This window comes from Haemaphysalis longicornis, unplaced genomic scaffold (genome assembly GCF_048455015.1).
Source record: "Haemaphysalis longicornis isolate Haplotype H1 unplaced genomic scaffold, Haemaphysalis longicornis Haplotype H1 scaffold_7, whole genome shotgun sequence".
NCBI lineage: Eukaryota > Metazoa > Arthropoda > Arachnida > Ixodida > Ixodidae > Haemaphysalis > Haemaphysalis longicornis.
The window spans coordinates 17,341,231-17,366,194 of NW_027526422.1; the positions used below are offsets into that span (position 1 = coordinate 17,341,231).

Here is a 24,964-nt window from a genome sequence, read left to right on the forward strand (position 1 = left end):
CCGTGTACTGGTGGCGTCATGACAACCACTGTGATGGCAACAGTGGATAACGTCAGCGGCGCAAACGCGATCTGTGTTACATGTTTTTGATCGTGCGTAGAATGTATGTTGTGCTGAGTGTCTTCCTGTGCGCATCACCTGTCTGCCTGCTGTCGCATGCAGAGTGTTACAAGTGCCTCCCGTGGTCCGCATAAACGTTTCAATGGGCGAGCAAGTCTGCAAAGAGCTAGGCAGTGCTGCCGTGATCTTCATCGTGGTGTCGTGTTCCGTTGGTGGTATTTGGGCCATTCCAGTTCCGTTGAACAAAACCTACTCTCTTTCGGGTTTGACTCACTCTGCGCCGGGACAAGACTTTCACGAGGTAGTCTCGGATTTCAACAAAAGCAGGCTTGCCAATGTTTCACTTAATCGCCTCAATGCAAGCCTAATCAAGCCACCGGATCACCTCGAAGGTTTGCCTATGGAAAGGGACGGCCAACTAAATCCGCAGTACCGCAAAGAAGTGCTCTTGGGCACCGAGACATCAAAGCAGGAGGGGGAGGAGGCTCTCCTGCGAAGCATATTTTCAAGGTTTGGATGTGTTAGCGCATTGTTTGTGTCACGCATTGTTTGTGTCCGGACAGCGTTCGAGTAGCTTTTCTGTATTTACGAGGTTCGGATTCGTTATGCATTGTTTTAATCTCGCTGGACGGACAAATTCGCGGCACTTTCGCAGACTAAAAGCTTTGTATTCCACAGCAAGCATGCATTAGCTGCCTTTTACTGTACTAACATTTTTTGTCGGTCACGTTTCATCAGTGTGTGAGCTAGTTTCGGTTTCCACTTACCCAGCTTACCCAAATGTGACTGAGGTGCTCCTTTGACCGTTAATTTCACCAGACGTTCGCGCACACAAAAATAAGCTTAACAGTGTATGCACCACCTGCAAAGTAATACTTATTCTAAAGATGGAATGATTCATTAAACTTGCTATGTCTTGCGCCATTTGCGTGTAATGTGGCTCTTTCGTACGTTTGTTTGGTAAGTACTCTTATGGGTTTATGTGGCTAATGTCATTGCAGACACAGCTTGAAATCTGCAAAAAACATTCCGACACCGTTCAGGACATTACCTGCGAATCCTGAATAAAATTTGTGCACCTTTTGTAAATCTATGCGAACACCAGACACCCTCATCTTCTTGGTCTGCCTCTCATGTGTGGAGTCATGTATCCTAAGGTTAATAGCATGTGTGGTGTCATCGAGCTGCCTGGAAACTGCGCTGCACCTACCCGCTCGTTTTTTGCTCTTCCAGAGTTGACGCCGATCATAATGGGCGGCTGACAATGCCGGAGCTGGAGAAATGGATCGCAGCCAAAGTTAAGGAACACTATGCCCAAGCAGTCAGGGACAACTTCTGGATTTTCTCGGCCCTGGACAAAAACCACGACGGTATGGTTTTTATTGCACCTTGCCAGTGCTTGCAAGACACACAGATTTGGGACCACTACAAAAAGCCTTCTCTCTTTGACCCCCTCATTCCTTTTTTTTTTTTTTTTTCACCGTTTTCTTATTCTGAGGTTAGTGGAGGAATTTTTTTCGTGAGGCTAGGGTAAAGGGGCTGAGTGCAAGGCATATATATGTTTCTTAAAAGTCGATGAATGTCAAAAAGTCAATGAAATGTGACTGTTTTTATTTTATATCAGCAAAGAATGAAACTAAACATCAGGTTCTACTTGTGCCTGTAACTTTATTACTATTTCCCAGTTCTGGCTTTGTTAAGGTTTCCACCATTCCACCTTTACTTGTAATCCCCTACTGTACCCCATTTCTTCTGCCTGCACAATGGCTAGTACTTTGGCGTAGCAGGCTAGGCGTAATGGCTCGGTTTATGTTGCCTTCACCATTAAACGCGTTCTCTCTCTAGTACTTACAGGTATCACGGTTCATTATAGTTTACTGACTTTTAGAGTATTATAAGCAGGCATGCACCTTGCTGCGTACTGCTGGCAGGTACTTCTTGTGAACGGTGGCTGCTGCAACGTATGTAAGAGTTCTGTTTCACGTCCTTTGCAATTGTGCTTTTACAGGACGTGTGTCATGGGATGAGTATCATGTGAACTTCATGATAGAGAAAGGCTTCGACAACAAATATGCTAAGAACCATCCTGAAGATCACAAGACCCTTGACAGAGATCGTAAGGACTTATGACTTTTCTCTCCTTTTCTGGCCTGTATGGTCATGTAAACCATTTCACAATATGCATGAATAGATGCAGTGCTGTTTTTAAGCTGATAGTGTCGTAATGAAAAAAAAAGGGGGGGGGGGGGAATTTGAAGTGAGAACTTGTTTGGCTTGTTAATTGTTCGATACAGTGTGGACAGTGTAGAACACGCAATTCAGAGAGCGGAGAAAATGCAGCATCTGTATTGTTTCATTTTTATCGTGTCTTTCTACGTTCCGCTGCTTATATATTGTACAGCTTCAAGATTTTTTGGTAATAGGGAAAGGGGAGGGTTCACATGGCAACGAGCAACCAAGCTTTAAAAATGACAGCGATGATTTTGCCTGCCAGAAGTGTCGGGCTATGATACTGCTTGGATGCCTAGCACGAAATTTTATTTTCTGATATATAATATTTGAATGTCATAATCAGACTAAATTATGTGTTACTGTTTGCTCTTTAGATACTGGAGGCTTGTGAAAAATATGTTAGAGGGAATAGAAAGTGATAATTTTTTGTCACAAAATTTATCCTTGTGGAGCAATCTTTCAAAAATATAAATAAAAATTGCAACATCATAGCAACATGTAATCATACACAGTATCCATGCTGCTTGAGTATGGCTAAATTCAGAAACATGTGCTGTAATAGTAGTTCAGTAAGAGCCCAAATGTGTGCTTGGCATTTGTGCCAAGTACTCTGTTAAATTTCTCGAACATATCGCGATTTTTTTTCTTAATTAAACCATAAGAAAAGCTACCAGGATCGTGTAATTGCCCAATAGATTTTAGTGTTGTTTCTTTTTTAGTGCTTTTTAAATTTACAGCTGAAGAAACTTAATTTCTTGCTAACATTCAACTATCTTTACCAGTTCAGTTATTAATCAAGTGAAAAATATGCATCCCTCTTCTGTATGTGCAACATGAGTCTCGGCTGCCGTTTCTTCAACCTTGGTTCGTGTAGTTCAAGACACTGTACATGTTCTGTTCCTTACGCTAGCGTGTGATGAAACTTGTTCCTTTAGCTGTTTCTGTTGGTTGCAGTGAAGGAGAAAATTCTGCTTGACAAGGCCAGCTGGTTTGAAGCAGCGAACTCTGACCCTGATGCCTTGAACATAGACGAGTTCCTAACTTTCCGCCATCCGGAGCACAGCCACGTATCGCTTCTCAAGATGGTCAATGAGATTATCAGCAACCTTGGTGAGTATGTGGCCACCTGAAGACTGTATTGAAAAAATGTGCATTTTTGAAATTCCTTCTCGCCCGAAAACACTTAGGGCAATTGGGTATGCCCTAGTCAACCTGGCATGCACAATGCAAGCTATCACCCCTGAAATGGGAAAAAAATGGCGCAGCTTGCATTAGTGGTGCAAGACTGGAGAAACAGGAGAGTTGGCGACCCCTGTCCCTTCGTCGGAGAACCAGCTGTCGCACCTTGCATAAAGTTCCGAACTTGCCGCTGAAGGTTCTCCATGGCTGGAAGGCCCGGGGTCATTTTGTCCGCAACATTTTACATCTCTCTTCCAAAGTGGACTGTGTTAGCACGCACTAGAACCGGCGGTAACCGGCTTCGCAAACTCGGGTGTGTGTGGCGCGAGCTGTTCTGTGCTCCCCAAATGCACATGAACTGGTGAAGAGAAGAGGACGCGAGAGATCACCCCATGAACACGGGGCAGGGCGGCGCCAGCGTGCGTGATGACGCCATAGTTAGGCGAGGCTTGGCTCCGACTGTGCAACTGGGTGAAGGTCGTCCTTTTTTTGTCTTCCACGAGCTCCAACGGATGAAGCTGAAGCTTAAACAGCTCTGCTGCTAAAACCGTGCACAAGCGGTCTGCAGTGGTGAATGCAAGGAGGTGGGGATATTTATTCCCTGAAATTACTCCATATCTGCTTGTGATGATCTGTTAGATGCTATGAGGTTGCTCCTTTCAGTTGCAATTGGTGTTCTCGTAAACGTTTGTTGCGACAACTCCGCTGTTATAAGAATAGATTGGATAAGTGTTCATTTTTACTGTTTAGGTTTTATTATTCTGCATCTTCTCCTTCACGAGCAAAAACAGCAACTTCTCCTAGGCTGCATTGATTGCATTTAGGTACGTGTCTGTAGTGCAAACTCTCATTGCACTACTGAAAGCAACTGGGCATGGCTGACAAAGCGCAAAGTAGTTATGCTTATTCTGTAGCATGTTACTCTTCTGTGGCACTAGAATTTTATAAAGCCCTTTAAGAACTAGAAGAAGCGCATATTTCTTCCCAATTTTCGAAGTCCATGCATGGTTCTTGTTTTGAGGTGATTGCAGTGTGTTCCTTTTCTTTCTTTGCCTGTGAGCTTTGATAATCTGAATCGCCTAGCCTGCTCCAGACTCGAAGGGCTGGAGGAGTCATGGGAGCAGTTGCATGATAACTTTTCCGTTCGTACCCCTGAAAAGTGCCGTTACATTCAGCAGTGGTCAAGGTTTAGACGTTTCATGGACTTGGTGTCGACTTCAGTGCAGGCACTAGCCTAAACATGGTGCACCTGCATGCGCACTGGCTTCGCAGATGAGAACGGAGACGAGCATCTCTCGGAGGACGAGTTTGCGCAGCTCGGTCCGGATGAGACGAGGCAGAAGACCAAGGAGGAGTGGAAGAGGGAGCGGCTCCAGGAGTTCCACCAGAACATTGACGTCAACGGGGACGGCCTGGCCAGTCGGCAGGAGCTGCTTGTAAGTTGGGCCTGCAAATGTTTTGGATGCTTGGATGTGCACATGTGCTGTGCTGTCAAAATATGACCTTGTTCAGTTTGCTTTCGCCCAGATCATTTAGAGGGGTGATCAGAATATTCATGCTGCACACTGTTGCCATGCGATTTTTAAGAAATTTCACAGTAATTCACAACACAATGATGACACAACAAAATGCTTGTGCAGATGTGTGCATTTGCAGCTTTAAATTCCAACACGAAGGTGATTTATCGCATGCTGTGTGAACTAATGCTGCGGAGCCTGCTTTTCTGGCTCATTAGTTGTAACTTTCAGCGTTGTGCAAAAAGCAGGCACTGGCATTATTACAAATTGTAAGCCAGTTAATTGGCAGGCTTTAATCAATTAATTGGTCAGTTAGTCAACCAATGTGACGGATACCAGGTAAAGTCCCAATGTGCATAGCAACAGCGTGGTGTGGAGCCAACCTTACTGCTTTGAGGGAACCAGGCTCAGCCCGGGGTGAACTATAAGTGTCGCGGAGCCCTGCTCAGCCGTGGCGTGGCCTGGATCTAAACCTTCCATCAACAGCTGTTGCATAAAACAATGAGAAGTGAGTTCATAATATTTTGATAACGGAGGAATGCACAGCTGGGAGTTCTGGTGTTATCAGTTGCACGTTAGTGGCTCATGCTTGGTGTTGCCTGTTAGATGGACTCAAAAGGAAACACCCAGCAGGGCTTTAAGGAACAACCCACACAAGTTGCGCTGTTGTGAATGGCCCGATTCTAATCATGACTGCCTCCCTGCAGATGTACAATGACCCTGAGAACCCTGTGCACGCCAGAAGCGAAGCGCGAGAGCTGGTGCTCGAGGCGGACAGCAATGGCGACCAACAGCTCAGCCTGGAAGAAGTACTGGCCAAGAAGGACGTTTTCCTCGGCAGCAAGATGGTGAACACTGCCAAGAACATCCACGACGAGTTTTGATGATGGCCGTCTGTGAAGATTAGACATTCGTAGCACAGTTTACGCATTTCAGGCGTTGAGATTACATGGTTAGCTATCTCAGTCGAAATTGTTTGATCTTATCTGTTTATAATTCGCTGCGTTGTTTCGGTGTACATTCAAGGTCTAACGATCTGGACGTTCCTGTTTTGTTGGCTCATGCCTGTCAGTTGACCAGGCCAACAGAGTTTGTAGTCATTGTGTTATCGGTAAGTGTCATGCCACGGCAGCATGATGTGGGTGCCGGACACTGCATGTTGTAGTGCCTCATGCCACATTAGGATAAGAGAAAAGGAATAAAAACTGTGCTGTGCCATAAGGGGTCGAAGGGCGAGTATGGTTCTGAGCAGCAGAGGATTTAGGCTGGCAGTTTGGAGGACCGAAACAGCGACCTGGGACTGCTTCTTTGGATACGCTGCCACTTGTGCGCCCATCGCAAAGCAACTTGCTACTTTGTTGCTCTGTTAATCTTTTTTATTGTACGTATACCCTCCTCGCACTTCTTTGTTGACTTATGGAAGGTGGTGCACCTGAGTCGTGAGCATTTATTGTGGTTTGTTTACTATGTCTTGGCAGACACGAAGTTCATGGTAGACTGCTAACTTTTACTTTTTTGTAGCAGTTATTTTTCTTTTTTTTTTTTTCAAGAGCACTAGAACAGTTATCTGTGCTACGAGCGGCCTTGCATAGACTGTGATATTTCATCAAGAGCAATATGTGTAGGCATGAAATCTTGCTACCTGTGCGAGAATAGTGCCTCCCGCGTGTCCCCAATTGTCACACCAAACAAGTCTGGCTGGAGTTAAACACTCCGAAAGCTTTGGAGCAGAGGTTGCGTTTACCTACATTAGCACGTAGCTAACGTGAGAGTATTATAGCTGAAATTCTGTTGTAAACGCGGGATCTTCAGCATTTTACAATTTTTGGCTTGATGCTTTTGGATGGATTCTCTTCCACGTGGCCACAGCCCTTAGCACCCGACATAATGCGCAACATCTGCCTGCTTTGCAGCACTTGCGATTACATTTTCCGTGAGATAGCAGCATGTAGATAGGTTACGTTTCTGTGATAGCTGTGTACAAATCTGTGATAATGACAGGGCAAGCACCAGGGCAGGTAGCATTGTGGGAGTCATTGAAGCAGTCTGTGGTGAGCACATACTTAATGTTTGGTACCTGCTTGGATGTAAAAATATGAAGAAATGAGCATTCAAGGTGCTTTGTGATGAGTTTTGTTTCCGGCGATTATTGTCGACACCGTAAACATGTCTGCAGTTACTCAGCGTGCTGTAAAAACAAGTTCTTACTCATCTCAACATGCGAGCATCAAAGCACTACTTAAAAATTTTAAATTAGCTGTGCTCGTTGCCGTTCTGTAATGTAGCACCTTTTAGGCACAGTATTTTGAATTTCTCGCATCATGCTCCACATTTAAAGTGTTCTTGAACATATCACACTGCATGTTAGTGCACTAGTTGGCATATCTGCAAACAAGAGTGAATAGTAATGAACTGCTTTTATATAGTTCTTCCCAAACAAATTACAACTTGCAGACTCTGCATTAACAGTAAACAGCAATTGCATACTGTTTTGTATTTTACAAAGCTTGGCACCATGTAGCCCAGCAGTTCCTGTGTAGGCAAAAGCAAAACTGCTTTACTTACTGCAAATTTTACCCAGTTAAAGGTGTGCTGGTGCTTTTTGTCTTCCAACAATGTTAATGTTTTTTTTTTTAAGCTACATACTACCTTCAGTGGCATAAAATGAAATGCATGTAAAAGAGAGCTTGCATCTTTTCATAGAGAACACAGTGGCTTGAAATGGGTTTTTAGAGGCACCCACCTTTTTCTTTTTGTCAAAAGCCTAGGAGCACTTTGCTGGAAGTCATTAATGACACATAATCAGGACTGCATCCTTTATAATAGCATGCTGCTGGATAAGATCAAAGCTTTCAGTTTGCAAGGGCCAAACATGCAGAATCTCATTCATGTGTGTATTGTGAAGCTTATTTCTGGGCATCGCATCTATTTACACCAGAACATTGTGTTCACATTGTGTCACAGCCCCGGAAACAATTATTCACACTCGCTATCCAAGACTTCCTTTTTACCAGCGTATTTGTTTCCAATAAAACCTGCTCTGCAACACCAGCGTCAAATGTGTATAGCTTTATTTCTGGCTTGTTTATTTAAATGTCAAACACGCTTGCGAAACAATCCTTCAAAAACAAACATTCAAACTGCTTTCACATTGACTGGCGCTCCCAAGATTTCCATATAGTACTACCCAGCAGAGACAAAAACACGCAAAAGGCAGTGATACACAGAGCTTGTTTCACAAGAGAGCGTAGGCCTTCAGACCGGCAGGAACTGAACAGCTTGGCCAAATTCAGAGGCGTGAAATGCAACACTAAGCCCTGTCGGAAACATTGCAGAAGGAACTGTTTTCGTCAATCGATGCGTGCAAGTTGCTAGCTAAGCGTGCATTTCCTACCGTCCAGCATGGGAATCACTCCTAGCAAGGTGAAAAAATGGAAAAGCATGTGTATCGATGTGATTGCACTGACCCGGACGTTGGTGTTGGCGACAAACCGGGCCTTGCACCGGCTAGCTCCGGCATCATTGCCTCGTTAGTATGTACAAATCCTCTCTTCAATCACAATTGCATGACCAGAACATGACACCCCAACAACGGGCACCAGCCAACAGTATAAATAATGCCGTCGAAACAGACAAAAACATATATAATAAACCTGAGGAGAAACATGTACAAACTGAACATTTAATGCAACACCAGGCAACGAAATCAACCTCCAGGAAAACAAGTGCAGGGAATACAGGCTTCAGAAAAATGTTTAGTGAAATAACATGAGATGGATGCATTTGTGATCCTTAAGCAGCAAAACACGCACACATTCACACACGCGCGGGAAAGGTTCGCAGAAGCAGCCGTATGACTAGCGTTAACGTACATGGGAAAACGTAATGACTTTGGATGGGATGGCATTTCCTCCATGTGGCAAAAGTTCATGACACAAAACTCAAGCATTGTCTCTCCCAGTGAGCGAGTCCTCAAATCAATGGCCACCATCATGCAGTAGAGTCCGGAGAAATGTCCGCAGCATACAGTTATCACAACTTGAAAATTAAGTAAAATGTACTGCACTTCTGGCCAAACACAATCGCAACCACCACGCAGCAGAGCCAGCAACAAGAGTTCGCCCAGATAGCATTAATAGCAACTTGAGTATTTCCTGGCGGGGAATTTAGAGCCTTTTTTTTTTATCCCCCGAGTGCATGCCACAACAACTTCTGACACGTACACACACACAAAAAAGTGCTACAAAAAAACATTGTACAAAGCAAAAAGATGAAAGGCGCAATGTAGCAAACAACAATCTAAACTCGTAAGTCCGACCATTGAGAACAACACGACCTCAAAAAAAAGAAAACCACCATACGTCACAACACTTGTAAAACAACCTTGACATAGGAGCACTGTAATTTTGTACTTAAGTTCGTACACTTGTTCTTAAACACGTAAGTCCCTCGAAGGTAACTAGTCCATTCGGGAGCAGCTAGGAAGCTCCCCACAAAAAGACCAACCACGGAAAAATAAGGAGCACTAAATAGGTGCACTCACAACAGTTACACGAATGACTTCAGACAGTGCAGCAAGCCACACATAGCTTGCTTTTTACGTTGCTTTTGAGTGCTACCTGTGCAAAGCTCAATTTGGCTGGTCTACGTCACCAGATTCACGGACACATAGATGCATTGCGTGCGGGGGAAGAAAAACGAGAATGAAGCTATGAATGGCAGGAGTTGATACTACAAGGAACATGAAGGCCTAGAAATGCACGTTACAACCCAAGGGACGTCCCTATTTTCTCCTCAACAGCCTAGAAGTCACAAAGCAAATAACGTCGTAACTTAAGAATGCTTCAAGAAAGAACATTGACAACGTGTCATAAGCGGGACAGGTTTCACTATCGGAAGTAGACTATTCCAGTAGGACCACGAACTTCTACGACTGGACCACAAAACCTAATTGCCAAAAATGATAGACGTTACTGCGGCCTTTTAAGTTTTCTTCCATTTTCAAAAATAAGGAAGCCAGATTTGTGTACCTACCTGTTTGTGTACCTGTTTAAAAGCAGCGCCAAAAGGTGTCGACTAGAAATGTGTGGTCTTCCAGGCAGCCACTACACATGCACTGCGTGCGTATTGCATAGCAGATACCAGTTGTTGCTGCTTTCCCCTTAGTACAGTCCCCGCACAACTAACTGCCATACTGAGCTGTGTGTTCAACAGTGCTGCAAGCCCTTTCGTTGTACTTCCACAGCAACAAAGTAACAAGGCGTGAAGAGATAGCGCTTGTTGCAGGAGCCACTTTCTCTAGAAGCTCACGCTCATACGCAATGCATTGTGCTTTTACTGGAAAACGTCTCCGGAACGACAGTTTTGGCGTGTGAGAGCTCACGAGACAGACACCTACCATTAGCAGCGTCTCTAACAAAAGAAGCATTAAGGCTACACCTGGTCACTACTTGGAAGGCTGCTAACTTGAGCTGACGGCAGTCAGAGACACTCCAATCGCATTCACTACCGGACCCCCCTTTTTTTTCGCATGGGATAGAATAGAAAGAATGGGCCACTGGGTCACGCACACTCAATTCGGCGCAACTAACACCTACCAGCAGCAAGGATTGGAACGGTGCCCTCTTAGTTCAGAGAAACTCAACCCCATGTAACTTTTGCAACGAATTCAGAACAGCGAGTAACGGTCGCAAAAGAACAAAACATCGCAGCCTAAACAGGGAGACAATGTTCTAAAAGAAACCACTCGTCTGAGTTCAGGCGTCCCCCTTCCACGCGTCACCACCACGAGAGGCCAAGCTGCACTGAGCGTGGCGCGAGCGAAGCCGCCCTGTGCTGAGTGAACAGCGATGCTCGCTACTTCATGCACTCGGGCCAGTACTGGATGTAGTAGCGCTTGGTGGTGCCCTCAAAGAGCCGGTCCAGCCAGTTGGGCAGTCCGTCCAGCAGGTGCTCCTCAAACAGGATGCTGCCGTACATGTCTGAGTCGGTCTCCTCAGACCGCCCGAGTAGCCGCCCCGATTCCACGTCGCTCGTTTCGGAGCCGCTGCTCGAGTCTTCCAGACCGACAAAGTCTCCGGCACTCTCTTTCTTCTGCGCAGGTCAGAAGGGGCAGAGAAAAAGACACACCGTGAGCCCCAGAGGTGGATCTGAGATGCATTATAGAAGCAGCATTCCGTTGGTGATTTGCATTCAAATGTGCGCTCGCTTTGAGACAGATGTTGCGAACTATAAGAATAGCACAGTTCGCAATTCCAGCATGTCACTCGATAGTTACACTTTCATATTTTCTCATGCTGTTAAATGGCATGAGTTTCATAGCTCTACCGACGCTCGAGAAGACGAAGGTGCGGTTTTAGTTGATTTTTCAGGAACGCAGCTCGATTGTAAGAGTGTCCATGCCAGACAAAACGGAGGCACGCCTACCTTCTTGATCACTGCTGGCTCTAGGTGCTTGGCGTGGTAGACGCAAAAGTACTTGCGGTGCCCGTTGAGGGATAACACGGTACCGATGCAGTTCTTTGGGTTTATGTTGAGCGGCCGGCGCACGGCCAGCGTCTGAGCGAGGATCTTGCGATACCACTCCAAATTCTTCTCCAGCAGGAGCATGGCGAACATGAGAGTCTTGTTCCTAATGGTTGCAAGGCAAGGGAAGGCAAGAAACAAAGACGCATTATGTAGAACCACGAGGAAAAAATTACTAAGTGACTGCCACTGCACGGAAACCATCATCCATCACACGATGATGGACTACAATAAACTGCGACTGACAGAGCAATGTTGTTTTAGCAGTCGTAGATGCGCCTGCACTGTTTCTCACCAAGCTAGAAACAAGTTCACGCTTTTTGATGCCACTAACACACACCCTGGCAACATCTCACCCCCTGAACTCGTTCCTCACTTTCCCAGATGGATTACTAGTGAGGGCATTACACCTGATGCAAGAGCATAGACTAGGGCAATGATATAGCACTCTGAATACACGTTGCGATGAAATGTCATTCTTCCAAGCAGAATGGCACATGTGCAGCAATGGCGCATGCGGGAAGAGAAGGCCACTCACTTCCGGTACGGAAACACGGCGCGGAAGAACTGTGGGAGCAGCTTGGGCTTGGATTCTTGGTCGACCAGTAAGACAACGGTCCGGCAACCCGGCTTCAGAAGTCTTACAAGCCCATTGTAGGTTTCTCCTCTGAGTTCATGAATCGTCAGTTTGCACTCAGGCCTGAAACGGCAGAGAGGGGCAGCAGCCAGGGCTTACTTCAACCAGCTCATGAGGTTGATGCATGCTCAACCGGTGGTGCATTCGCTCAATTTAAGCACAGTCAATCGAATGACTGCCTTATGCCCAATATTCCATTGCACAAACATGCCCACCCACAAAAATATGAGATACAGTCCAACCCAGTTATAACAATTTTTGGATATCACAATGAACAGTTGTGTCACTGTCAACCTTCCTACATATTATATGGTAAAATAAACCGCTTATTACAATGGTCATTTTCCTTATACATAATTGGTTATAACTATTGAGCCTGACGGTATGAGCCTACGTAAAATATAGTATTTTTCAGAGATCAGTGAGAGTTCACGGGAGCATTGTGCATGACCAGGTATGACTTAAAGCATGAAACAAGTTGCGGCATCTACTATCCTTCCAACACTCAGAAAAAGTTAACACCTTTCATGTAGCCCTGGCCCAAGAAATAAAAGAGGCAGGGGGAACCTCTTTAACAACGTCAATGTTAAAAAAAAAAAGGCAGAAAACAGCACCACTTCAGTAACATGCAATCTGCCAATCGTAAAAAAAAGAAAAGTTATGAAATGATGCAGAGACTTCCTCCGATTAAAAGACACTAACCTTTCCTACGGGCCCTGTGGAGTCAGTTGGCAAATGCATGGCCAGTCTGAGGGGTCAACCATGCAGTTACATTTCAGTTTTGTAAATACTGTATTGGGTGAAAACCACTACATGCTTACAAAAGTACCCTTTTCTGCCCAACCCTGTCATAACAATCACCGGTTATAACAATGACTTTTTTGTCGCACTTCAATATTGTTATAAGTGGGTTAGACTATACAACAAAGCATAACCTGGGCTCTGGCAGCACCATCCGCATGTTTGCAAGGCACGATATCACTTATTACTACGCAGTAATGCTACGTTATCTGTAATAGCAACAAAATGAGCAGTGGTGATCAGGTCAGTTCAATATTTGGAGCAGTTTGTTCTGGGCACATTAGGGCCTGATTGTAGAAGCATTTATCTGCTCGTGGATGCCCAACAAACACACCAGTCTTACGGACAACCACAAAACTCTCAGGCAGCCCTCTCATGACTTTTTCATTATTTTGAAAATATTCCAACAAAGCATTTCCCAGGTTCACCTTGGCTGCCACTCATGCCTTCTAGTGAGAAAGAACTCACTTGGGCTTAGCTGCTGAAGGCGGCACCCGTCCTTCTCGTCTGTAGCGCTCTTGGATACTTTTCTCTTCCATTTGCCTGCAACGAAAACAACACAAACATTACAAAAACAAACTTGCACACTAGCAGCCAGTCACATGAAGGACACACGAAAAAACACATCTTTGTTTTGCCCCGTCTGCTGTACACTGTGGGACAAAGGCCTTTCTCGGTGGCTTCAAACAGCTCCGACTCAACGTAAGCCAAACCCACTCCCTGCTTCCCTAATTGCCTTACCTCAACCCCAAACCTTTTTCTTCTCCCATCTCTAAGTTCCTATTCTGTAACTCGTCCACACTTTGGCTGCCCTTTGCTGCTCTGTTTTTCTCCGTTAATTAAAGGGGACAAGAAATAGGTGTTTCGAAACAAAATTACTGATACGGCTATACAATCTTGAGATCATGCACTTATGCCATGTGAACCCAATAAACGGTATTCACATAAAAGTTTAGCGCCCGATTTCTTCTCTTGGCAAATCTGAAAACCAACATGACCGTGCCCGCCGTGTCTGCACATGCGTCTGCACATGCATCTGCACCTTGGGAAAAATAAATAAATAAATAATAATAAAAAAAACAGGCCTTGGTGTTTGTCGTTTACGCCGTTACCACCCAACTCTCAGCCGTAGTGTCAAAATTAACAGATATGAATAATAGCAGTGACATTGTGTGGTACTGCTCTACTTGCCCTAGAGAACTTCGCAATACCACTGGAGATGGGAGCCGCGGATGCACTGTGTTGGCAGCACAGTTGCCTGCGAACATGGATCAACACGTGTGCCTGCCCCTTGCCCACGGCAGAGTCGCTCAGTACAAAAGCCAAATAATGCTTCCAAGGAAATTGTGAATGCTCACGCGCTTGCTGGTTGAGATACGGCAGCAGCGTAGCAATGCGCGCTAACGGTGGTGCGTGCCTTGTTAGCTGGGAGAGTAGCGACACTTATGGGCAAGCGACCGAAAGAGATAGCGCCCACCGACAGGTGAGCAACGATACCAAACCCGGCAGCTGGCAAAAACCAGACCTGCGCCGACGTCTTCACTCGTGTCTCGCAACACGTACGCTGTAGGATGCTGCGCTAAACAGTATTTAACGTCGAGGTAATGCTTCTGAGCTCGCTGGGACGCCTTATGCGTGTGCTGCTATAGCCCAGGCCCATTAGTAAGGCGACACACATGGTTCCGGCATGCGCGCCACACCAGTGAATACAACCTATAGCACACCTTTACATAAAATGAGGTATACTGAAATTTCACTTGGCAAGTCAGTCCTTTTCTTCCTTCATTCAAATGGACATTGTGCGCACTAAAAGTGTTAGCAGCTAGAGATGGAGATGTGATAGTTACAGGGTGTAATTACTGTCACAACACAAATGCCACATTAATTTCCCTTCATTTTTTTTACTGGTGCAAGTAACAGTGAAAAGGCGCAACAATGATCTTTGCTTAGACCCCAGCACGGAGTTGTCTTCCCCTTTGAATGCCAGCTCTACAAATTGCTGTTGCCAAATGAATTGTGGTCAAGCGCCAAGCTCAACTCTAGGGAAGAACAAGGATAGCAAAGAGGCGCCTCTTTGCTGTCCTTGTCCGTTCCTAGAGTTGTGCTTGGCACTTGACCACAATTATTACAGGGAAGTCCCACTAGCCTGCATAGACACCTTAATTCAGCTCATTGCTGTTGCACCTGTGCGCAACCCTCTAGTGCAGTGAGGCCAGGCAAAAGCACTCTTTAAGCAGCATTAACTTGTAGGGCGCTATGTCAGGGCTAAAGAAAGGAGCCTCAGACAGGACGACCGTTCGTCGGCAAGGCAAAGAAGATTCTATTTTGCCCCTATCCGAGTTAAGAGTCTCCCAGACTTGTCTCTCGTATGGGCCCGGCCAGAAGTGAGAGGAGTGGCAAAGACGAGCAACTGCCCAGGACCACAGTCGTGTTCGATCTGATGTCACATGGGAGTGCTGATGCGCTGATAGTGGATGGAGCTGCCGCCACTACAAGAGCTTTCACTGTCCTCCAGTGCGGCCTCGCCCCTGCCCACCCCTCGTCGTGGAACAGGGCCAAGGGGGACTCACACCAGGTAGGACATGAAGTAGCCGACGAGCACGATGAAGCCCAGGGAGAGCGCCACGGAGAGGGCGGGCAGGACTTCGTAGCGCGTCAGGTGGTCGCGCAGGGCGTCCCCCAGCAGCAGCAGCCGGCGCAGCAGCCGCCCCAGCAGGCCCCGCGCCTGCTCGTCCACCAGCACCCCGAGGCGGGCGTCGTGCGGCAGCGCCTCGGACGAGTGCAGCAGCCGCGACAGGGCCCCCTCCAGCTCCTGCTTGCTGGCGTTCAGCTGTTCAATTGAGCAGGGGGCGGGGATACGGATGCAGATTGAGCAACGAGCGCTGTCTCCCCTCTCCCGTCCCGTCCCGTCATCCCACAGACGGAAGAAAGCTCACCTTCTGTGGCTCATCGAGCCACGCCGCACCGACCCACTGGTACTGGACCAGGTTCTGGTTTTTGCGCCACAGTATCACCAGGTGCAGGATCGGGTCTTCGGGCGACTCTTCGCCCGAGCTCAGGGTGTTCACAAAGTCCTTCTGCTTCTCCTTGTACACAAACATGAACCTGCAGGCCAGACCAGCACATTAGCGTGCCCAACCATTTTATCAGGGACACGCTCTCAACCAGACGTCACCTTTCTTCTACAAGCAGAGGCATGCAAATGCAAAATTTTTTATGCAAATAAAAATTCTTCTTTCGGTTTAATGCACGTGAACCAGTAATGCACATGAAAGTAAATGCATTCTTCACGGCATTGCTATAAATAAAAGTAGCCTCGTGGATCCCGACATTCTTTACATATGTACCTACATTCATGTAGATTGGCGCTTGAGGCAGTGTAAATGCGTTGGGAATCTTTGCTAGCAAATGAAACTGCAGCAGCTCAATAAAGTTTTATGAACAATATTTTTAACACCACGCACTTATGCTGTACCCCATCCTTTGAAGAAATGTTCGTGTGACTTTCTAAGCAACTGCATGAAAAATTAAACAAATGCAAGGACAGGAGAGCAATACCTGACTCGCTCTGGCGGAAAGCCCTTTTCCTGAATGTAGTCCCTGAGCAGTGCACGATTTGGGTCGTGGAGGGCGGTGTTGCCCGTGATGAGGACGACGCAGAGGCGGCGACGAGTGCGAATGGCTTCTGGGGGGCAAAGCTCATCAAAGAGAAGCTGCGACGAAATGCGTGGCAAGATCAGAAACCTGGAAAACGAGGGGCAACAGAACCAGGAATGTAATGCGTGAAGGATAAAACACAGTAGCACTATTGCGGCCGTCCACAGAAATTTACATCTAGAAGAGCCAGTGAGGGACTAAAACATCCTATAAAGGCTGCTCGAAATAGATGCTCGTGGAGGGCAACATCAACACAGCACAATACTCTTCTGTTATGGCTCTGCCTTTCTGCAAGTAGTCAATAAGGTTTAATCCATGGCTGCCCCAAAACTAATCATCACGTGGTGCTGTCCACTGCTTTGACTCAGTGGTTTAAGGAATGACCCCATATTTTGTCCCCAGTCACAAATTGACGCAAGAAGTCCTGCGGACCATTAACCCTTTCAGGGTCACGGACGTACATATACATCCTCTGCAAACACCTTCAAAATGGTCAATAACGTACATGTATGTCATCGCTTGTATGTTTAAAAAGCGCGCCTTTTTTGCCAACTTCTCATGCTTGGCATGTGCTGCCACATTGCAGAAATACGTCAAATTATTTTCTTGCGCCCATGGCTCTTCTTTTTATTTTTTTATGATTTACTTCAGCGGCGCGCTGGCTATCGCCCACCGGGCGCCTCTCGCTTCTTGCGCCTGCCACAGACCAAGGGCGCCTGCGAAACTGAGGAGGCTATTTTCTCCTCTTTTTTTGTATTTTATAGGAGTGGTGCACCGTCTATCGCTCGCACATCCAGCCGCAGGCGCGCAGCGACTGGTTTCGGTATCGTCCTCCGGGCGCTTCCCACTTTTTGCGCCCGCGAAACTGATATCTATCTGATTTCGATTCACTCGAAAGGTGCCGGCTTGTTACTCTCTTGTTTTTATTTAGAATTTTTCCTGTATTACTCATGAATAAACCACATCTAACAACACAAACGATTTTTTTGGTCACTTTATGGTCACCCTAAAAAAATTACGATAATTTTTTCTCGAAATAGATTCATCCGAAGAACTTAAATCAGCAATAACAAAAATCGACCATGGGGGGTCGCATTCGGCGAAAAAATTCGACCCTCAAAGGGTTAAGTATCACTAGACACCGCACGGAAACATCTTTTCTGTGGGATTTCGGTTCACAGTGAACAATTGCGGCACTCAACACAAAAAGCTTTTTCATTTGTATTGGCACAGGATTCGTGCAATCTATCAGTTGAGATGCCTACGGTGCCCATGAGCAGGACCAGGACGAAAACGAACGTGGCTCTACAATGTAGCTTATAGTATTTTTCGTAAGCCAAAAATTTAAAATTTTCTGTAATTTTTGGGTGCTTGAAGAACTGAAGATACACCTTGGCTTTGAGGCGTGCCATAATAGAGGGCTCCGTATTAATTTTAACCACCTGGGGATATTTAAAGATTTTAGCAAATGTTAAAGATCCCGAAATTAATCTAGAGCACTCCACTACTGCATGCCTCTTATCCCAGGTGTAGCTATTGTGCCTAAAGCCCCCCACATCAGAAAAATTTGAGTTTCTGAATAAGATTGCGCAGCCACTCTCATTTTTGCTGCGGTTTTGCTCATGGGCACGGTAGGCGTCTTAACTGAAAGAGTGGGCCACCAAGTGCCAATCTCAATCCACAATTGCCCATCTCGACTTACTGTGCCAGATGATCGCAGCACCACATTCCTCTTTATTTAAAATTGCACGAAGCCCTCTGCTAGCAAGACCTTGCAGCCCGGGGGGCACGGAGCAGCGACCCACCGGTTGGCATTGAGCACGTCCCTCAGGGACTGCGGGTCAAGCTCGGCCATGCTGAGGAGCGCCACGGGGCTGCTGGTGTGTTCGTTGAAGACAAGGAGGGACTCCTGGCGCACCCCGACGCCAGCGTTGCGCTTGCGCAGGGGCTCCGTCTCGGGCCGGCCCAGCCGCACGTAGCCGAAGCGCACTCGCTCCCGGAACTGGTACGCTGCCAGCAGGTAGCGCAGACGCACAGACGTCGACGGGCTGAACACCACCGCACGCACCCGGTTGTCCGACCTGGCCAGTGGGGAGCCCAGCAAACATCGGCCACAGGTTACACTTTTACAAGATGTACAAGTTCTCCTAGGCTATAATTCAGTTGCTCTTGCAAGTCCCTCACACAGAAGTGCTCATCCCCATCCTCATTATCTACTGCGCTGGTCTTTCAGGCACCCCTTGCATTAACACGTCTAGCGCCACCCCTCTCTCTTGCCAGGCATGCGCTCTACAAACTAGGGGCCCTCACCAGCCCGAGAGGAAGTCCTCGAAGGAAGCCATGTCCTCCAGCACGGTGACGGTGTCCCGAGGGAAGAGGCGGCGGCAGAAGTCGATGGCATTGACGAGGCTCAGCTGGTCGTGGCGGTAGTGGACAGCACGGCCCTCCACCAGGCCGACCAGGTAGGGCAGGCTGCCGACGCCAAGCTTTTTCACCAGGCCAGCCTCGTGCTGAGCGTGGATGGTGGCAAAGCCCACCCCTGCAAAAGGGCACAGCCAGCCAGCACCTTCTGTAGCCTAGTTGCCTCAGATAAATAAAATTCCAAGTTATATGGGAAAAGCAGTCCATCACAAGTTGCTCACACCAACAGCAGTGTAGATGGCATGTTTCCAGAGCGGGTGATAGCTCTACTTCTACTCTGACTAACACACTCACAGACTGGAAGCATGGTCTTTGCAATCAGCTGCCAGTTTAAAAATGCAAGTTGGCTAACTCTGCAACATGCTGCGAGGTGGCACCATGTTAGCCAATGGGTTGGCTGCTTGCATGGACTCCCTTAAATGACTTGGCAGAGCTTGGGCAGGCGTTACTTTTGTTGAATCTGGAGACTTGATTGTGAGGCCACGAAGTCGGTTTAGCTCAGCAGCTTTGAGAAACTGAACTGAATCCAAGGTACATCAGTGTGCAACGAAAGGTTGACTGCACTGTGAATGTCTCCAGCATGGCATGAGCATACTGAGTGCTACACAGTACTTTCTCGGAGGCTATTTGTAGAGTTTTTATGATGGTATTTGTAGCAATGAGCAAGTTGTTGAGGCCAAGCAAATGTTGGTGCAACTGTCACCGACACGCACACATAGCGTAAGAAACTGAGGTTCAGGCCACTGCACCGCAAAGGGAAACTTTCACTGCATGTGAAATCCCTCCCCGCAGTGAAAGGTTGTCTGCTTGGGATGACTGAAGATGCTTTGAGGTTGTACATTGGTGAATAAAAGTGCTATGCATGTTGAAAAAAAAGAAAAATTAAATGTTTAGAGAGACACCTAAGACTGCTTACATGCGGGAACACAAGCACAGTTTATTTCAAGTTATGCGACCTTCTGTGCGTGTCTAATGGTAGATCCATCATGATTATGTCCCCTTCTATTACAAAATGTCTTCATTCTTCTACATTAGAGGGACATCTCTGGCGTGTAAGCTATGCATCGTACCATTTGTGGTGGTGTCAACTAGGGGTGGCCCCGCCACGGAGGCTCAGTGGCTAAGGCATTGCGCTGCTCAGCACAAAGTCGCGGGTTCGATTCAAGGCCGCCGCGGCCGCTTTTCTGATGGAGGCATAAAGCAAAAACGCTTGTGTGTACGAGATTTAGGTGCACGTTAAAGATCCCCAGGTGGTCAAAATTAATCCGGAGCCCTCCACTACAGCGCGCCTCATCGCCTGCGTTGCGTTGGTGCGTTAAACCCTACAATCAATCAATCAACTAGGGGTGGTTCTAGTTACCGCGAGCCCTTTGCTTTGCACCACGCATCTTTTCCTTCTTCTTTTGGTTCCCTTTGCACTTTCTTTTGAGGCCCGCTTACGTGGGCAACCTTGTGTCACAGCTGTCGTTGAGGAACATGCATTGCTATTTCCATGGTTAGCACGCTAAAATTGCTCTCGAGTGCCTGAGTACAAGTCTACGACACAGGTTTCTAAGTCAAAGGCCACAACACATTCACTAGCGAGGATCGGCTGTAGTGCAAAGGACGCGTGTTTGTTTCGCAATCCGTAGTCCCCAAATTCTTATTCCCAATCCAAATTCACCTCTTTATTTTTTTTTTTCCAATTTTATTACATTTGCGCTACCTGCAAGTTTTGCAATCATATCTCGGTGATGCTGACTCCAAATTTATGCATAATGGGGCGTTTAATGCTTCTGCAATGACAATGTACATAAGTCATGTGGCTCCTGGAACATTCCCTGCACATGTGCTTGGTAATTTTTAGGGTGAGCAGAAATGGCCAATGCTCAAACCAAACGTGAAAGCTAACTGTTGCATAGTTATTTCTCAATATACAGGTGTCCCTTGAAATCAGTCATAAAAAGTTCATATATTTCAGGTATTCACGCTAATTTTGTGGTTATTGTGCTTTCCTAAGCCACCGAAATATTTTAAAGAACAAATTGCAAAACAGGGTGCATTTTACTTAGTTCTTTTTGTATTGTCACAGTTGAAATGAAAAACGTAATTGCATAGCACACGTGTCACAGAGATTACCAGGCCGTTTAGGTACCTTTCAATGTAATCCCGTTTTGACGTTTTTCATTCTTCTAATAACGCAACAGGTGTTCCTTCCAACGACGATTCCAAGGACAGATAAGAGCACGGCCACCCGTCGCGGGGACGAGGCGATCACAGCCCACCTTCTAATAAATTGCCTCACCTTTGTAAAACTGCATTATGATCATATGCCAGCATAAGAAATTAGGGCCCCTATTAGTGAATTGAACATCATTTGACTGAGGGAAATTTCCAAACAGCGGGAAGGACATTGTCAGTCCTTGATTTGATTGATTGTGGGGTTTAACGCGCCGACGCAACGCAGGCGATGAGGTGCGCCGTAGTGGAGGGCTCCGGATTAATTTTGACCACCTGGGGATCTTTATCGTGCGCCGAAATCTCGTACACACGGGCGTTTTTGCTTTTCGCCTCCATCAGAAAAGCGGCCGCCGCGGCCGGGAATCGAACCCGCGACCTCGTGCTCAGCAGCGCAACGCCTTAGCCACTGAGCCACCGCGGCGGGTCATTGTCAGTCCTGTCAAGGTTGTAATGCAGCACAGCACATGTGAAATAACCCGCCTATTTGTCATCATAGCTCAAGTAACTGCATTCGCAGGTGCTGTACATTGCTTTCCATTCCAAAGAGCAGCTATGGCCATTTTTTTAATTGTGATATGGAGTGGAGTGCCAAAGTTGTCAAAGGCGATTTGAAGAAGCATCACCAGTGTTGCAGCATGGAACGATGTTCCTTGCATCCAAGGAGACAGGCACGGAGGAAAACCTTTGCTTTCCTCAATGATTTCATCCACTAAATCCGTGCACTGCAGTGTGGAGGAAAACAATGGCACAGTGCCTTCGCACTTACACTCTCGCTGGCTGAATGGAACGGCTGGAGCAACGGCACACTGGCAGCTGATCGAGGAGGCCCTGCTTGAATTATTGGTCGAAATGATAAGAATGCTTTAACCTTCTGTCCCAGAATGCCATGTGTACCTGGAGCCATTACATTGTTCAGTCTCTTTTCAACCAAACCTCAACTGTCTTCCACTCGAGACATCCTCCATGTTGGCATAGTGACTTAACGAGTTGAACAGCCACACAAGTTTCTTATGAATACAGTTTAGGCTACCAGTGTACACATTCCTCGAGGATGGGGATTTTATCTTATTCTGTGTTCTGAGCAATTCCTTTTTAAGAGGCTTTGAACATGATTTCTAAACAGGCTACATTTGTATTTTGGCCAAAATATTGATGTGCCTTCTCCTTACCCTTTTTGCCTCACTATCATTACACCAGTGGCCAAAGATGGGAAAAAAAAAAAAAAAAAAAGAAAATGGCATGCATGCGATGGCACCAGCCGTCAACAGTTATGAGTGAGTGAGTGGTAAGGCTTCCACGTACTAGGCTAAAATAGATGCACCATTTTGAGCATTTAAGTCATTTTGTTTACGCAAGTGGCAATGCAACCATGTCAACAGCTCTAGAGCCCAGGTATTCCAGAAAGAGGCAAAGGACAGGGCATGCCCCCTAGCAAACCAACCCGAGTGCGTCACTGAGGTCGGGACATACCCAGGGGCTCCATCTCCTGGGTTATCCGCTGCCACACCGGTTCCACGTGAAGGCAAGGGAAGCAGAGGTCTCCATAGAAGAGGATCAGGTACGGCTTGAGGTTGCTGTCTGGGACCACCCGATTTTCGTATGCTCTAAAGAACACACAAGCAAAAAATTAGGCCCGAGACACCATCAACCACAGGGAATTTCACAGAACTATGAGTAACTCAATAAAGCTCACCCACCCTAACATCCCCATACATTTGTTTAGCACTGTTCACTCACGCTTAACATGACGTCACCACACCCATCCACAAAGGTACAACTCAGTGGAAGTTGCAGAAAGCAACATCAGAGAAACAGCCAAAGAGAGCGCATTCTTTCCCGCTCTTGCCTATGCCCCATTAAGCCTCACCCACACTGCTCCTCTCCTGAACACCAGCAGTGTATCTGCAAATACCATCTCACCTAAAATAAGACGCTTTTGGTTGGGTTCTCTTGCCCTGGTAACAATTTGGGTAATTGGACTTTTGCACAATTCTCATCAGGTGCAAACAATTATTCAGAGAATGTATTGCCCACAGTTCAGAATGAAAAAAAGAAAAAGCAATAACCCAGCAAAAGCCATTTCGGGTACAACATGCCTTGTCCAGACTTCTCAAACTTGTCCGAAAACAAAACTAGCCAAATTCTTCTGGGAGAAAAACACACTCTCACAACAAAGAAAAGATTGAGGAGCAACATCAGTAAGTATCAAGGAATGGATTTAAGATAAGCAGGGGCTCTGCGAAAGAAGCGATCCACCCGGTTTGCACACTAGCACTCAGAGACTGCTATTTCAAACGGTTTCAGGGCGAAATTTCTTTTTCAGCCAATAGCTTGTCAGGACTGGCTAGCTCCAAAAAGCTCAAATCTCGAAACACACGTAAATGCACGCAAGCACACAAATGCACTTACTTGAGCGTGATGGTAGCCTTGTGGAATACAGAACCTTGGTTAAAACTAAACTTAAATTTCATGTTTCCCTTGTTAAACATGGACTCAAAAGGGTCAAAGTCGAATCTGTTAAATTGACTGTAGTCGGGCTGCCTACGAAAATTCGGGGTGTCCTCAGTTTGGCCATACTTGTCAAAGTTCTCTTTGCGCTCTGGATCAGTCAGCAGCTGCAACAGACAGGTATACAATAACGTTATTCAACCGAAACTATATGACCACATAAATAATCGGGGCATAAAAAAAAAAAAAACGAACGACAAAGCTAAGAATAGCAGTGCATATAAAACCACCTTGCACTCGCGTGTACTTGGCGAGCGCTGTTTAGAACATCAAGGGCAAAAAGAAAAGACGAAAATACAATCAAGATGTCAAAGTTTCGCATGCCGGGTAGACAGTTCTGAGCGAAAGCACATTATTGTCTTAATAAAACTACGTAAAACTACGCTATGCAACCATGATAACACGGTATACATTGCCAAGCAGGTTTCCGCCAGCTGAAAAAACAGGTTGCAAGGTTGCACAAGGTATGAGGGACGCGAACGAAAATCAGTTGCGCACAATCTCACCTCGTAAGCTTTCGTAATTTCTATGAACTTTTCGGACGCCGCAGGGTCCTTGTTTTTGTCAGGATGCCTGAAAAATGTTAGACACTTATTAAAGTGCGTTGAAGACGCACAGTGTTTATCTTGCATTCAAAAGAGCCGCCGCAAGCAACAAGCATCCTTCCTAATCTACTTTGTTAGACATTGAAGCCGATGACGACAAAAATAAACAAATGAAGTCATTGAGGGCATCAAACGTACGAAGTAGAATCACGCAAGCTATTTGCAATCAAAATACTTTTTATAGGAGGACAAACGATTGTTTCCGAAGTCATTCCTCTAACACAGCAAAGCTAGCTATTATTGATCGCGATGCTGCAGCCCCCCCGGCAAGGTGAAAATTCTGAAAATTGAGCAGCGCGAAGGTATCACGACCATAATTTCGACACTAGTGGACAATGTCGTGCACGTCAAACGAGGAAACTAGCGCATTTAGAGGCATTTCTTTCTTTAGAATTGCTGCACAAGGAAATCGTCGGCTCACCATTCTCTCGCCAGCCGCTTGTAAGCACGCTTGATATCCGCAGCGCTCGCTGTGCGCGGCACACCAAGGGTTTGGTATGGATTCACAAGGGCACAGGAAACAAAACTACACGTTATTAAGCAGAGTAGCGCGTAAAAAAGCAGCATTACTGTGAGATAGCGGAGAGCCACTCAAGGGGAGC

General features: G+C 46.4%; 2 protein-coding genes across 3 annotated transcripts; one reads left to right on the plus strand and one right to left on the minus strand.

Annotated features, from left to right (window-relative positions):
* Positions 1-8,051, plus strand: Myd (stromal cell derived factor mayday). The gene is made up of 6 exons (XM_077676132.1): positions 1-570; positions 1,294-1,430; positions 2,069-2,176; positions 3,247-3,402; positions 4,744-4,907; positions 5,696-8,051. Exons 1-6 carry the CDS (start codon positions 203-205, stop codon positions 5,870-5,872), a joined length of 1,110 nt encoding a protein of 369 aa, XP_077532258.1. The 5' UTR covers positions 1-202; the 3' UTR covers positions 5,873-8,051.
* Positions 8,043-24,944, minus strand: L(3)80fg (dnaJ homolog subfamily C member 16 l(3)80Fg). Of its 2 annotated transcripts, XM_077676130.1 has the most exons (13): positions 24,784-24,944; positions 24,264-24,330; positions 23,659-23,864; positions 22,720-22,853; positions 18,919-19,147; positions 18,414-18,689; positions 16,510-16,695; positions 15,888-16,056; positions 15,522-15,781; positions 13,420-13,494; positions 12,052-12,213; positions 11,415-11,619; positions 8,043-11,081 (listed from the first exon to the last, which is right to left on the minus strand). In XM_077676130.1, exons 1-13 carry the CDS (start codon positions 24,927-24,929, stop codon positions 10,845-10,847), a joined length of 2,352 nt encoding a protein of 783 aa, XP_077532256.1. In that variant the 5' UTR covers positions 24,930-24,944; the 3' UTR covers positions 8,043-10,844. The 2 variants fall into 2 exon arrangements, with proteins under 2 accessions (XP_077532256.1, XP_077532257.1); XM_077676131.1 differs by lacking the exon at positions 24,264-24,330 and having other exon boundaries at positions 24,784-24,923.
* Positions 24,945-24,964: the final 20 nt, after the last annotated feature.

What these genes read in the sequence shown, in the direction of transcription:
- Myd (XM_077676132.1), top strand. Translation starts at nt 203, where the DNA reads ATGGGCGAGCAAGTCTGCAAAGAGCTAGGCAGTGCTGCCGTGATCTTC. An exon ending in CTGCGAAGCATATTTTCAAG is followed by an intron (nt 571 to 1,293) that starts GTTTGGATGTGT and finishes TTGCTCTTCCAG; the next exon opens with AGTTGACGCCGATCATAATG. An exon ending in CCAGTCGGCAGGAGCTGCTT is followed by an intron (nt 4,908 to 5,695) that starts GTAAGTTGGGCC and finishes GCCTCCCTGCAG; the next exon opens with ATGTACAATGACCCTGAGAA.